Source organism: Oryctolagus cuniculus, chromosome 12, assembly GCF_964237555.1.
Source record: "Oryctolagus cuniculus chromosome 12, mOryCun1.1, whole genome shotgun sequence".
NCBI lineage: Eukaryota > Metazoa > Chordata > Mammalia > Lagomorpha > Leporidae > Oryctolagus > Oryctolagus cuniculus.
Window position 1 is genome coordinate 29,324,201 of NC_091443.1, and position 16,489 is coordinate 29,340,689.

The following is a 16,489-nucleotide window of genomic DNA, read 5'->3' on the forward strand; positions in this document are numbered from 1 at the left end:
CAGGACCCAGGAATTCAATGCAGAAACTAGTCCAGTCCCATGAAAACAAGGATTGATTACTATTTGGATTAAACAAAGAGGTTCACGCAGGGAGGCCCAACACAGCCATCGCAGCATGTTTCACAGAAAATTCTAGGGTTTTGAAAACTGAAAGCACGGTCTAGACAGGTAGTAGCCAGTGTGGACGACATAGCAACCCCGATTGGGCAACTTCATTCCACCCAACAGACTTCTCCTCTCCAGGCACTATGATGGATGCTGGGCACATAGCAATACACATGCAAATATATTTATAAAATAAAATAAAGAATATTCAAATTACTTCTTTTTGCACTACTGCAACATGTTCCTTTCTGATCTCCCTGTGGTTTTGGCCCATTCCTATCTGTTCACTATATTACAACAAAATGATAAAGCCCATGTCTTGCACTAAAACCAATTGCAACTGATTTCTTCTTATCCCAGTCTCCCGTCTGCTCTCATCCCTTCCTGAGACCTATCACAGCGCACATGCCAAGACAGCCAGCACTCCATCCCGGGAAGGTGGTCACCCACCCTTCCACAAACAGCAGCTGCTCCACAAATGCTGTCAGGGACCACCAGCTTTGGAAAATGGATTGCTTAGCTAAACTGGATCCCTAAAGTAGTAAAATAAGCCCTCTCTTCCACACACACATACCCTGGGTTCATGTTATGTCACTTTCCCCCTCACTCACGGTCATACAAATATTACTTTATTTCCTTAAACGATCCAGCTTCCTGCCTGCTTCACGGCCGTGACATATCCCCCTGGTTCTATATGTCATGCTCACTATGGGAAACCTCTTTTTTTCTAAGATCTTTCCTGTACATTCCCCAGTCTAGTCAAGGACCTTATCCTAGGTCTCAGTCCTGGATTTCAGGGCAAATTTTGCTATTTCCTTTTTGACACAATTTGCCCTTTGATAAGTGATGATGTACTGGCAGCACCTGAACTGTCTCGCAGAACTGGCAGGTTTAGTGAGAACATCGGATTACCCACTGCTCTCTCTCTATTCAGCCCTGCAATAGAAACTATTTAAGAGAGAAGACGAAGGGACACATGCAGGAAGGAAAAGGAAGCAAGAAAGCTTCTATCTAACATGGGGAAGTTCTCTAGGCTAGAAGTTTTATTTATTCTACCTTAACATGGTTATTTTGCAAATTCCCACTTGCTGTATGGCAGGCCTTATTTTACAACATTATTTTTCCTCTCTGTTAAAGAGAAAAGGGATATTTACATTGGAAGGATTTTGTTCCAGGATGTCCTAAGTTTATGGTATAGCAAAAAATAACAAAATCTAGGAAAACGCAAGCAAGGTTTAAAGACTATGCAAATTCTTTTTCTCCATGTTCTTCCTCCTTCCCTACCCTTTTGATTTTTACAGCACCTTGAGCCCAACCTTGTGGCACAGTGGGTTAAACCACCACTTGCAATACTGGCATTCCATACAGGTGCCAGTTCCTGGCTCCTGCCTTCTGCCTGGCCAAGCTCCCACCACTGCAGCCATGTGGGGACTGAACCAGAGGATGCAAGATTGCCCTGCGTCTCCCTCTCTCTCAATCTGCCTTTCAAATAATTAAATCTGTAAAAAAAAAAAAAAATTATACAGCATCTAATATCAGAAAAAGATTAAGTTCAGCTCATTCTCAGCAAGATAGAAAAATTATTAAAGCATAAAGTTATGTTTTTGCAAAGTGTGCAGCAGCTTTAACATTTGAAAATGCAAGCCGCCTTAAATTTAAATATTCAGTTGGCATTTCAATTTGGTAGATGCCGCTAGATAATAAAATCATTCAATTGAGCCCTATAAATATAAAAACAAAGTTCTATGCTTATGAAACAATTACCAAACAGTGAGTGCAACCGATTTCTCCTTATCCCTGTCTCCCGTCTGCTCTCATCCCTTCCTGAGACCTATCACTGCACACATGCCAAGACAGCCAGCACTCCATCCCGGGAAGGTGGTCACCCACCCTTCCACAAACAGCAGCTGCGCCACAAATGCTGTCAGGGACCACCAGCTTTGGAAAATGGATTGCTTAGCCAAACTGGACACAGAGTATTTTGAATTGGAGGGACATTGCTTTTTAAACTCTAGCAAAATAAATCTTTTATATCCACGGCGCAGCCTACAGCAAAGGAGCCAAGCCCAACACTGCCAACAAGCAGGAAACAGTTTCCGTGCTATGCCGACAACGCCTGGTTCCTTACCCAGCAACCCACGGGAGTCACACCCAACCGTCCCAGGCCTCGGCTAACGTGCTAAGTGACGTAAAGCGCCGTTGCCGCATCGGTTGAGATGTCGTAAAAGGATGGCTTTCCCTTGGTCTTCCTGGGTTAGGCACAGAAGGTAGAGCTGCGGCGAGCGTGTTCCACGTCTCCCTGAGATCCAGCCACTTCCATGGGCCGCCGCCCTGCTCGCTGTTACCGGTACTGTAAGAATAAGCCGTACCCCAAGTCGCGCTTCTGCCGAGGTGTGCCCGATGCCAAGATCCGGATCTTTGACCTGGGCCGGAAGAAGGCGAAGGTGGACGAGTTCCCTCTGTGTGGCCACATGGTGTCGGCTGAGTACGAACAGCTCTCCTCGGAAGCCCTGGAGGCCGCCCGCATCTGTGCCAACAAATACATGGTGAAGAGCTGCGGCAAAGACGGCTTTCACATCCGGGTGCGGCTGCACCCCTTCCACGTCATCCGCATCAACAAGATGCTGTCCTGTGCCGGCGCTGACAGGCTGCAGACCGGGATGCGAGGTGCCTTTGGAAAGCCTCAAGGGACCGTGGCCAGGGTCCACATTGGGCAAGTCATCATGTCCATCCGCACCAAGCTGCAGAACAAGGAGCACGTGATCGAAGCCTTACGCAGGGCCAAGTTCAAGTTCCCTGGACGCCAGAAGATCCACATCTCCAAGAAGTGGGGCTTCACCAAGTTCAATGCTGACGAATTCGAAGACAAGGTGGCCGCCAAACGCCTCATCCCTGACGGCTGTGGCGTCAAGTACATCCCCGACCACGGCCCCTTGGCCAAGTGGCGAGCTTTGTACTCCTGAGGACTCTGGGAGCCCTGCTTCCTGGGACCATGCCCGTCTCTGCTGTGCCATAGATTGTGTTTACCGGCAAAAATTTAAACATTTCTTAATTTTAAAATACTTCACATGTTTATCTGGTTTTTAAAATGTAGCCCACTAGGAAAGTTTTATAGTGATACAGAAAGTTATAATGAAAAATGATAGTTTCCTCACTTAAGTAAGAAATATTAGAACACGTTTATAGAAAAAGCTACTGTTATTCTATTCCATATACGTTGGGAGAATATAGGGAGATATGTCAAAAGTGTTGTTTAAAATCTTAATTTACACAGTTACCATTCAATAAAACAGAAATTCCAAGTTTGTATGAAAAATCCTTATTTATAGAAAAGTAAATAGAGATGAAGTAATGGTAGGCATTAGGGGTGTTTCAGCTTCTGTCACTTGGAAGCTCAGTGGCCTTATTTCTTGTACGTTGTTTTTAGATTTCGCCATCTCCTCTGATTAGCAGCTTTAAGGCAGTTGGGTATCAATGAAAAAGGTTTTTCCAGATAAGTTTTACATTATCTCACACTCAGGAGACAACTGCCCAATCTTTTCTTTATTAAAGAAAGGTCATGGGTGACAACTGAGTTTATATTGGACAGATCTGGGCCCCAGTAGAATCAACTAGCGGCTCTCAGTGCTTTAAAAGGTCTCCAGGGAGTTTGCATTCTGTTGGTGCTTGCCTTAGGTTAGTTCATTGATCACATGGGTGTTGTTTTTTGTTTTACTCTAGAGCCTACATAAAGTAAATTTCCTGGCTCTGTATTACATTTGAAAATACTGGTTTTTAAACTGATTTAGTTTTCTGAATCTTAATCCTGCAAACAATGTTTCCAGTTTTCTTATACTAACCATTCAAAGTCAAGGCACTTAACAAAAGGAACAACAATAGTACTAAACATCATAGGAACATAATATTGTTTAGTCTACATTTACATAAATTCCTTTGTCTACCCTGAAGTGTTGTATTTGGTTTGACATATCCTTCAGCCCCCTGCTGTTATTAGAAATTTCCTATAAAGCTAGCTTGCAATTTTGAGCTGTAATGTTTTTCAGGTAACACACTTGAGGATAATCCTCAATGAATACCAAATGTATCGAAAGTGCTCTTCCGCCCAAGCAGCACTTTCCCTGTGTTTTGCTTGAAGCTTGAAAACTCTTGAAGTTTTTAGGAAATTAAGAAATGTGCAGTTAGTAAATAAAGGTGAACCACATTATTTGATTCCTGTCGTTTTTGTTTTGCCCCACCATGGATAATAAAACTAAAAAATTGAATTTTAAAAACCCAAAGAGCAGAATAAAACAGAAGCAATTCCTTGGCTATGTATTAGAACAATCATGGTCCAGTTTGGAAAATATTCTCCATCCCATCATTCACCTGCACTGTGGCATAGTGGGTAAAGCCTCCACCCGCAGTGCCGGCATCCCATATGGGCACTGGTTCGAGTCCTGGCTGCTCCACTTCCGATCCAGCTCTCTGCTATGGCCTGGGATAGCAGTAGAGGATGGCCCAAGTGCTTGGGCCCCTGCACCCACATGGGAGACCCAGAAGAAGCTCCTGGCTCCTGGTTTCAGACTGGCCCAGCTCTGGCCATTGCAGCAACTTGGGGAGTGAACCAGCAGATGGAAGACCTCTTTCTCTCTCTGGCTTTCAAATAAATAGCTTTTTAAAAAATTCTATCTAACATTGATAAATGCATATACTCACTTGTTTTTCTTAAAGAAATGTATTACCTTATGTTCCCTGTGGCATGTTTATGTTTTTTTCAACATTTTCCTAGTTTAGCATTTTTCTAGTTACTGACAAAAACATGGTAAAACAATTGGACTGAAGGATAATTTAGTTATATCTTTGCAGAGCTCTTTGCTATTTAAAAATTTCCATTCAAAATGGAAAATTTAATTTGGGAACAGAGGTTTATCTATGCATTTATGCGCTGTGGTCATAAACAGAACTGTTTGCCTATTTGAAATAAAGTACAAGTACAGATAACTAAATTCAAGCAAATATTGCCCAATAAAATATTGTGATTTAGTTGAGGGAGTCTACAGGTTTTTATGGAAAACTTAATGACTGCATAAGAAGATGAAAAACTTGGAGAATTATTTACTGTATCAATTACTTCCAAGTTCATTCCACAAATTGTGATTAACCCACCATTTCTACTTGCTCAAAATATTGAATTGTACTAAGCATATTTAGCTTCCAACATTTCCTTTTTATAAAAATATTCACCAGCTCTCCCATGAATTGGCTGTAACTGAAATTGGCAAGCATTTGATTTCTGCCTTAGCAACCTTGCACTGCCTAATATGACATAAATAAAGCAAGGCTTTCTAGTTCTTAGAATGTCACTATTGACCTAAAGATTGAGGTAAAACATGATTTAATTACAATCTTCTATCTTTACATTAATGAAACCATTTTTGATATGTTTGATTTTTAGATTAATGAATTCACAAAAATACATAAATTATTTTCTAAAAGCAAATAATATAGCCAATAATGTGTAAAATTGATCCCAAATGAAGTTGTACTTTCAGTACAATTCAAAGTGAGGTAATTGTCACAGTAACGGTGGACAGGAAGGGAAGCTCTGGTGTTAGCATCACTGGATTTGAATCTCAGCTTTTTCACTTGGGCAAATTATTTAATATAACCTTTGCTTAATTGTCTAATCCATAAAATGGGGTTAAGACACTTTAATTATAGGGTTGGTTTAGGATTAAGTGAGAATACATTGGGCAAGTAAGAATATACATTGGGAAAGCTTGGCTTATGTACATGGTGTGAACATAAAATTGTTAACTTACAACAGTTAATACTGATGTTATTAGATTTGCTTCTGCCTCCCTGCTTCTCAAGTTCTAATTTTTGGTGCTTTATTTTTTTTAATGATTTATGACTTTAATATTCTGTGTTGCAACCGAAGTTCCCATTACTGAATTCCAGACTTAATTGGACTTGATATTGTTTCAAGTTTGTTGGATTTTTTAATTTTTAGTTTTATAATTTTTATTTGATTTGATCTTCAAAGTTGAGGGGAAGGAGAGAACCTTAAGAGTTAAGTACAGCCTTTAATTGATTCTAGATCCTGACTCCTCTTTTGAGATCCTGATAAAATCATTTACTAAAGTCCGTTCCACACTGTCAGGTGTATAGTCCACTCTCCTAGCTGTGGTGTCTTCTCATTCTGCTGCTATGCAGTGCAAAACCCTGAGAAATGGCAAGGCCATTCGTTCAGTACCTTATTTTGGTTGGGATTCCAGTCATCAATGGGTTCTGCTTTTTTTTCCTTGCATAAACATATGTTCAGAATAATTCTCTCTATATTAAGACATTAGTGAGACACGCTTTTTCATACCTTTTTTTTTAGATATGCTTATAAGCAGTTGGAGGGGTTTGAAGAGGTATGTTCCATGAATGATTGTTATATAATGCACCATTTCCCTTCCTCCTTAAAGTATGGAATTATGCTTTGTCCAAATATTTTATCCACTATGTATTTCATATAGGCACTTTTATTAACAACAGTTGTGCATATTTATAGGGTGCAGTGTGACATTTCAATACATGTATGCAGTGTGTACTGATCAAATAAGGACAATTAACACTTTACTTTCCCTGATACTCCCATGGAATGTGGAGTTCCTCTCTTCCTTTTCTCAGAAAACATATAACATTTTATTGTGAACTATACTCAGCCCACGGTGCTGCATAATAATAGAAATGTATTCCTTCTACCTAGCTGTGGTTTACTACCTGCCAGTCAACCTTCTTTTACCTCCCCAACCCCTATATTCAATATAATTCTGTGTTCAGAATGAGAGGGAGAACATACCCCCTATTTTTCTTCCCTTTCTTCTTCCCTCCCTTTCTTTGAGTTTTTGAGATAATATTTTAAGTTTACATTGCAGTAAAAAGGCTTGCTGCTTCACTAAGTAAAAAGACCCTACTTTAGTGGGAATATAGACAATGGTTATGAAAAGTAATTGACTAGAAAAAGGCCCATTTCACTCAGATAAAATAAATTCTAAAGTAAACATATCTTTAAAACTATAGTTGTATAACATTCTTAACCATTTGTTTCACAAAGTTGTAAAACAAAGTTTTACAAAACCATGTTTGCAGCAATACTGATACACAGAAGTTTTATTTGTCTTTGGTTATTTCACTTAAATAATTTCCACCAGTTCCATATATTTTACTGCAAATGACTTCTTTCTATTTTTTATGACTGAATACTATTCTATTGGACATATTCTACATTTCTGTATCCATTCATCTGTTGATGGACACCTTGGCTAAATTCCATGTCATCATTATTATAAGTAGTGCTTCAATAAATAGCATGATGCAGGTATCACCTTGATATCATAATTTCTTTGTTGGGGGGAGAGGTGATATACCCAGTAGGGGATTACTGGGTCATATGGCAATTCTATTTAGAACTTTAAAAAAATTTCCATACTGTTTTTCCATTGTGGCTGTACATTCTTATATTTCCAAAAATTTATGAGTTCCCCTTTCTTCACATCCTTGCCAGCATTTATTAATTTCTGTCTTCTTGATACTACTCAATCTAACTGGGGTGAAGGGATAACTCATTATGGTTTTGATTTTCATTTTCCTGATAGGTAATATTGAGCATTCTTAATATATTTGTTGGCCATTTGTATTTCTTCTTTAGATAAATGTCTATTCAAATCCTTGTCCATTTCTTAACTGGAATGGTTATGTGTCGAGTTTGAGTTCCTTTATAAAATCGGATTATTAATATTTCTTCAGACAGCTTACAAGTATTTTCTCCCTTTCTGTTGATTGTCTCTTCGATCTGTTCAATTTTTCCTTTGTTCTGTAAAGCTTCTTAGTTTGACATCTCATTTGCTTAGCATTGCTTTTATTGCCTGTACTTTTGGTGTTTTAGCCAGAAAGCCTTTGCCAACACCAATGTCTTGAAGTGTTTCTCTGTTTTCTCCTAGCAATTTCACAATTTCATATCTTATATTTAGAACTTTGACTCATATTAAGTTGGCTTTTGTAAATGGTGAGAGGTAGAGATCTAATTTTATATATATGTATATATATATATACACACACACACACACACACACAGTTTTGCCAGAACAACTGTTGAAGAGACTGTCCCTTCTCCAATGAATGAATGTTGTTGGCATCTTTGTCAAAAATCAGTTGTTGGTGTGGATGGTGGGCTAATCTATGGGTTATATATTCTGTTCTGTTAATCTACATGTCAGTTTTTATGCCAGTACCATGCTGTTGTGGGGTCTATAGCTTTGCACTATGCTTTAAGTCAAGTATTGTGATGTTGCCCCTAGCTTTACTTATTTATATCTCAGAATTTCTTTGCTATTCTTTCTTTTGGGGTTTCGTTTGAATCTTGGAATTTTTTCTGTAAAGAATGGCATATGGTATCTTGCTGGGCTTGTACTGAATCACTAGATTGCTTTGGTTAGCATGGACATTTTAACAATGTTACTTCTTTCAGTCCATGAACATGGAATTTTGTTGTGTCCTTTATGATTTCTTTCATCGGTGTTTTTATAATTTCATTCATAGAAATCTTTCACTGCTTTGGTTAAATTTAGTCCTAAATATATTTTTGTAGCTATTGTGCATGGAATTGCTTTGTTGGTCTTTAAAATATTAATGGAAAATGCATATTCTGAAAAAAAAAACCTTAGCAAGGATTTCAAAAATTTTTGGACCAAAATATGCTTACCTTCTGATTCAATTTTCCACAAAAGTTTTGGGGTACCCTGTTTTAACCAGATATCTTTAATTTAAAAAAATCCAATTCTGGAAAATCACATGGGAATACTATCATCATTTTTATATGCTATGTTCTCCTAAATTTAGGACTCGATTATGTAATTTTTGGCTCCTTTTCCCTGTATTTTGTTTAGTATATTTTTATTGAATCTCGTTAGATATTGAGATACATTTTTTTAAAGATTTAGTTGTTTGAAAGTCAGAGTTGCACAGAGAGAGGAGAGGCAAAGAGAGAGAGAGGTCAGTCTTCCATCTGATGGTTCACTCCCCAATTGGCCACAATGGCCAGAGCTGCACAATCCGAAGCCAGGAGCTGAGAGACTCCTCTGGTTTTCCCACGTGGGTGCAGGGTCCCAAAGATTTGGGCCATCTTCTACTGCTTTCCCAGGCCATAGCAGAGAGCTGGATTGGAAGTGGGGCAGCCAGGTCTCAAATCGGCACCCATATGGGATGCCGGTGCTTCAGGCCAGGGCGTTAACCCACTGCGCCACAGTGCTGGCCCCTGAGATATAGATATTTAAATCATGTTTTACTTCAGTTTATTCATGTAGATATATTTTAATAGCACATTAAATTTTTATCTACTTCTGGAGATTTTAATATTTTGAACAACTCATGTGAAAATTCTATGCTTTCACATGTTTGTAACAACTCCTAGTTATCTTTTATTGATGTGGATTCAATTATATTTAAAGTAGTGATTATCAAGATTAGGAATTTTTAACATCAATTCTAAAATGATCAATTTTATGTTTATCATAATTTTAGCAACTTTTATTATAAATCAGTAATTCAACATTTCTAATTGGATAAGTTAAATAGACATGAGAGTTACTGATCAAAAGGTATTTCTTTTTATAATTTATTTATTTAATTGATAGGAAGAGTTAGAGAGACAGAGAGAGAGATCGATCAATCTTCCATCTCTGTTTCACTGTCCAGATGTCCTCAGTGGACCATGCTGAGCCATGCCAAAGCCGGGATCCAGGAACTTCTTCCTGGTCTCCCACATGGATGCAGGGGCCCAAGCACTTGGGCCATCCTCTCCTGTTTTCCCAGGTGCATTAGCAGGGAGCCAGATTGGAAGTGGAACAGCTGGGACTTGAACCGGTGACCATAAGGGATTTTGGCATTACAGGGAGTGGCTTAAGCCACTGAGACACAATGCTAGACCAAGAGATATTTCTATGCTTCAGATATTTAAAGAACAGGACCATGTTTACAGAAGAATGTGCACTTGAAATCTATAGTAAACTCTTCATGGGTCCTATTCATGAAGCTCCCTGTTGACTCAAGCTGGTAAATATTAGTAAATACTGACATGAGAGGCTGTGTAAGAGGATGGCAGCATGTGGACCAAGGCAGCAATCTTAGGGAAGCAATGTCTCTACCCTTTCTGTATTAGTAGAGGAATTTTTAGGAAATGGGGATTATTTTTTTTGGTCTAAATATTTTAAAGATTAAACAATCAGAAAGAATTTGAGCTTCTAGTGGGGACAGGGAAATCACAGAACTAAGATAGACCTCAAACCAGTCAGTGGTAGAATAAGGGTAAAGATTTAGTTTGCCGTGAGTTTGGAGCCATTACAGTACTGAAAATTTAAGCAACACTGTTACTTCTATGACCCACTCACCAAAAACATTTCTGATGTGTGTGGGGGAGGATGAATGTTGGGGTGGGACAGTGTGCGGGGGGGGGGGGGAGGGCGGAGTAGAGAGCAGGAGGCCTAGTAGCAGAAAGTCCTATAGGGCCTTCCTCCATGCTGGCAGCTATAGGAGGGTAGGAAAGAGCCTCTATGCCTTAGACAGCCTTTGATGGCAGTGGGTGTGAAGATGTAGGATACTTCAGAACTCTCTAGAGAAAACGGCCACCAGATACACAAAGAATGAGAAGGCAGTCGGCATTATAAGGAGAACCAGCAACAAGTGTTAGGAACCTGCCTCTTGGAACCTGCAGTCACTTAGCAAAGAGAATATTATCTATGCACACTCTGTTCTCAATCGTTTAGCTCAAGGGATGAGGGCTAAAACAAATTGGGAATTAAAAAACAGGTGATTTCCCCTTCTCTGCTCTAAGTAGCTTAAGCGAGTAGCTTCAGTGACAATAATGGGACCAACAAGAAATTTGAATAGTGTGGGTGAAAATTTTAATACCTGACAGTGATTGAAACTTGTGGGTTGAGGGTTAGATATCATTAAAGAAATATGCTAATGAAAAAGCAATAGATCTTCAGTGGAGTACGGTTGATAGTTGTTCCTGGAAAACAACCATTTCACGTTCCCATCTGTCTCCTGTCAAATCCTTTCCATAGGAACTTTGATGAAAAGTTGCCATGAAGCATGCTAGCATGGGATTTTAAAAGTTTAAACTAGTTTCTATCTTGTAAAAAGTTTATTTCCTTTATTCTTTCTTTCAAATCAGGAATTAGAGTTGAAATTATTGCAAATTTTTGTGCATGTGTTGAGAGGACATTAAGTTTCTCTATAGTAATAAATCAAATATATATATGCTATATATATATATAGTATTAACACATTGATGTATTGCTTCTTGGCCTTTTGGCTAAGATCAAGTACATATTAACATATTGTCATCCCTGCATCCATGGAATAAATTTAAATTCAACCTAATTTGGTTGTTGGGTATTTTTAAAATTCTGCTTTATTAAATTATAATTCTGTATTATTATCATACTGGTTTCCAGGATTTCTTGCCTCCTCATATTTTTGACTAGGGTGTATTGTTCTCTTTTTTTTATTTGAAAAGTCTTATAATATGGTTAGGAGTAATCCTTTCTGGAAGGTTTATTAGAAAATCTTGAAAACCTTTGACCCTGGTGGGTTTTGTATCATGTTTTTATGTACTGTGCATCTGTATTAAGGTTTGAACTATTGATTTAATATATTTAATAATTTTGGAAATGCTTTGAGTCTTATTTTTATAATGTATTTAAAAATAAATATATATTCAAAATATGCAAACACATACACCTGGGTTTCATTTTGTTTGAATAACTATCGTCTGAATAATTCCATAATTGTATTTTTAAGTTTTGCTATATATGCATATATACTTATACCTATTTTTTCAAGTTTTTATTTCACATATAGTCATAATTTTTATTCTTTTCTATGTAAACGCGATTGCTATCCCTTCTATGTCTGTGATTGTAGAGTTTTTCTCTTTATCTGAAAAATTCTCAGCTGTCATTTTTGCAGATTTTACTGGCCTATAGTTTCATTGTTTTGTTTTTCTGATCTGATTGTAGCCTCTATGTTTTTTTTTTCATGTTTCTCATCTCTTTTCCCCCATATGCTATTTGAATACTTTCTCCATATCTTATTTCCAGTTATTACTGTTTTTCAGCTAACTTTAGTTGTTAAAACTATTCCCAAAGGTTTTAATTTCTGCTACTGACTTATTCATTTTCAGAAGAGATACAGATCCTTTCTTAAAATAGCTACTTTAAAAAAAAAACAACTTTTTTTTTTTTTTTTTTTTGAAAAGCAGAGTGACAGAGATGGAGAGACAGAGAGATAAAGATCTTCGATTTACTGGTCACTATCCCAAATGGCTCCAACAGCCAGGGCTGGGCCATGTTGAGGCCAGAAGAAGGAACTCCAGCGAGGTCTCATGTGGGTGTCAGGGGCTGAAGTACTGGGGCCATCTCCCTTGCTTTCTCAGGCACGTTAGCAGGGAGCTGCTGACTTCACTTGGCGCATCAGTACTTCATGCCAGTCTCACAAGTAATGTTGTGCACCTGTTGTGCAATGATGTCGGCCCCCAAATAGCTGCTTTCCCAACTCTTTTTTCTTTCTTTACTCCATTTTTCATTTCTTCATGCTTTTTATATGTAACTATTGTACAATTAATAATTTTAGTAGCTGAAGTCTTAGAGATCTAAATTTATAATTTGCTGTTATTGCTTTCATTCTTATTTCATAATGGCTCATTTTCCATTGTTTCATTGTTTTCTTTTAATAACATTTAATCCTGGGCTTATCTTTTGCTTAATTTTTTTTATGTGCCAATGTCTGTGTTGGCTCTTTTTCTCAGCAGAGAGAATCTGTAGTGGATTTTCCCTGTTCCTTGGGGTGCTACCTTCCTGGAACCAATTTCTTTTGATCTGAGAAATACAGCTGTGGGGTTCTCAGGTTGCACTTTGTGACTGCTGCGAACGCAGGTTTTGGAAAGATTCTAGGTGTGCATGGGGTATCCCTGGGATACCTCCTCTCCTGCGCTGACAGTTCACAGCTCTCTGTTCCAGTTTCAACTTATTGTTTGTTTGCTTTGATTTTTAGATCCTTGGAGATTTCTGATATTCTAGCCCTCCTAGGAGTATATTAAAGAGAGAAGACTGCAGGTGGAACTGGTTATATTTTAGTGGGAGGGTCACTTAGAGTACAATCTTCCACACTGCTAAGCTGAAAGTCTTGTGCTACCTTTTAATCTTGTGTCTGTACCTTAAAAATGCCACAGAAACTTCATCCTAGAATCATACTACATACAGACTTCATAATGACTGTAGTTTTTCTGAGGACAAATATCTGTTTCTGTTAGGTAGGAAGTCAGTTATGAGCTTGTGTGTGACATAAAGGCCTAAAGAGAAGACATCTATGTCCAGCATATGCATCTGCATCTCAAAGTCATCCCGATAATGTTTCAGGGGCAGCTCGGCATTCGGTATTCGCATCCTGCCCTACCCCCTTCTACCTGATAACCTGTCAGGTGGAGGTCCCCGCCCCTTCTACCTGACAAATCTTCCACAATCTCCCAGATGCAGCCCAGTATCTGCATGTCAAACACCCTGCTCTGGATCCCCATTCTCCAGGGGATTCTGCTCACCCTTCCTCTGAACCCAGGATGGCACCAGCTAGGCTTCCTCCTGTCTGATACCTTCAAGGGAAAACTCAGATAGGAGCTTCTTAATATTTACAGCCATAAAATCCTTTGTTTCAGGAGGAGATGTGTGAAGACAAAGACCCATCTCCTTAAAAACCCCTGGCCCTAACTGGACTGCGCGCTCAGCTCTCTGCCTCTCTGCTGAGCCGCCCGCCTGGCCTGCCCAGGTGTATTCTCTCCACTCAACCATGTAACCTTGCTCCTTCCCCCCACCCAGTCCAAGCAACTGGGCACTTCCGTTCTTACGGATGTCCCTACCCTAATAAGCCTTGCTATTTTACCTCCCACTATTCTCTGTCTCATGCCTGAATTCTTTCTTGCGCGAAGACAAGAACCCTGCAATTTCTCCGGTAACATTTCCACATTTTTAGATGTGAAATACTATTTGCAAAATGATGACTTCTTGCCTTTGTTGTTTGTTTGTTTTTGACAGGCAGAGTTAGACAGGGGGAGAGAGAGAGAGATCTTCCTTCCGTTGGTTCACCTCCCAAATGGCCGCTACGGCTGGCGCGCTGTGCCAATCGGAAGCCAGGAGCCAGGTGCTTGCTCCTGGTCTCCCATTCGGGTGCAGGGCCCAAGCACTTGGGCCATCCTCCACTGCTTTCCCGGGCCACAGCAGAGAGCTGGACTGGAAGAGGAGCAACCAGGACTAGAACCCCGGGGTGCCAGCGCCGCAGGTGGAGGATTATCCTAGTGAGTCACTAGTTTGTTTTCTTACCAAAATGGGAAATACGTTTCCCAGAATTCCCTTTCCATAGGGTGTTGATCACAAGGGAAATTCACATGAGAGTCAAAAAGAAGTAAAGCAACAATTCCACAGCTGTAGCAGAGCCCTTCCTGAATATTATCGTTGATCTGCCAGCTCCCCTTACTGGAGGGCGCCAGAAAATTGGACTCAGTTCCACCAGCCCCTGCTAGATGCCACCCTTCCCCTTCTCTGAGCCTGAGGCCACCAATGTGTGTGATTCCGTGCTGAGGTGCACAGGCTGTTGTTTACTCGCCCTGCTGGAGTTTGTTGCATTGACAGACCTGGGTTCCAGATTGTTCTCATGAGTTCCATTTGTCCCACTGAGATTCAGTTTATCAATACTGAACCACATCTTGTACTGAGTTTCCCCTCTCCAGCCCTGAGACCTCCCTTACTGATGTAGAGTGAATTCAAGCTCACCACCAGAAGAGAGGCAACCGTGCTAAGAGGATTTTTTTTTTCATTTGTTCTGCTTTCTGACTTCGGGAACTTTTATGTGCCACAAACTCCTTTAGGACTCCCCTCTCTCCTCAGTTTTCCCATTATTCTCCAAAGTATAATGTCAATAATAAATTTCTTTTTCTTAAAGATTTATTTATTTATGTGAAAGGCAAGGTAACAGAGAGAGAGATGGACAAGAGAGTGATCATGCTTTCCATACCAGTTTTCTCCCCAAAAGCCAGCAATAGCCCACGCTAGGTGAAAGCCAGGAGCCAGGAATTCCATGAGCAGGCCCATCACCTGCTACTTCCTGGGCACATATTAGCAGGAAACTGACAGGAACCATCCAGTAAGAACTAACACTGCAGACGCAGTGGTGGTACTGCATCCCCAGCACTCCCAAGCAGCGATTTAACCCTGTGTGCCACAGAGGCTCCTCTCCTAAAATTATCTCTTATTCCATTAGTTTTAGGACTTCCGTTCCATGACCAAAATATAACTGATTCAGGAATAATCATTAAAATCAGAAAAAGATCAAAGCTTAGTTTGTTGTAGCTACTGAGAAAGCAAATATATTCAAATCTGTAACTTGTTTGGATTCTGCTGCTAGTGGCTACTTTCCCTTTCATCTTGAACAATTTAGGCTTAGTTGTCTAAACTTAATAACAGCTCCAATTCTAAAATAGATATTATAGTGACAAGTATGAGAACTAGCAGTTAGTACAACATCTGGGATACAGTACTGTCTCAGGGAATGTCACAGTATTATTGTCATTTATTATCAAATTATTGGAACTTAAATAGGATTTACTATTTATTAGCTATACCTATTAATATTACTTGGGCTATGAAAGGAAATATAAATTACACCTACTTTTAATTGCAGAATCTCCATATCTTTTCATTGTTACCTTCATAATTCATTTTCAAACTATGCGTTGTATTCTTTTCAATGTAAACCCAACAATGTGAAATATTTATTCAAACTGTGAGAATGTTTAATAGCCGTCATACTCAGTATTGCCTGAGAGATTAATTCTGATATTTTACTGAAGACACATAAAATTTCTGTGAAATAGGTATAGCAGCTTAAGTAATTCTGCCATGCTTTAACTTTTTACTACCTGTTACTGTATTATTGAAGATTTTTATATATCACTTTAGTTATGAAGTGATTATTTGTTTTATGAAAAGGCCTATTATAAAAAACTTTATATTATAAAAATTACTACAATAATTTATTTTTCCACCTGATAAGTTGCAGCAGCAATGCATTATTTTGTTTATTAACTAGCCAAGGATTGTTTTCTAGTTCAGCACAATCCCACGTTGATCAAGTATTCAAATCTCCTGACAAGATCACATATTTTACCTTTCTATGATTGAATCCTAAATTTTATATTTTGACTTAAAACTGTTTTATTATCATGAGTTCCTTTAAAAAAAAAAACCACATAGGATTTGTTCCTCCACACTGTAAAAAAGAGAGGAGTTAGAAATAATAAGGCTTA

General features: G+C 39.0%; 1 protein-coding gene across 1 annotated transcript; it reads left to right on the plus strand.

Moving 5' to 3' along the window:
* The first annotated feature begins 2,299 nt into the window (after positions 1 to 2,299).
* RPL10L (ribosomal protein L10 like) lies at positions 2,300 to 4,314 on the plus strand. The gene has a single exon (XM_008269619.4). It carries the CDS (start codon positions 2,424 to 2,426, stop codon positions 3,066 to 3,068), a length of 645 nt encoding a protein of 214 aa, XP_008267841.1. The 5' UTR covers positions 2,300 to 2,423; the 3' UTR covers positions 3,069 to 4,314.
* Positions 4,315 to 16,489: the final 12,175 nt, after the last annotated feature.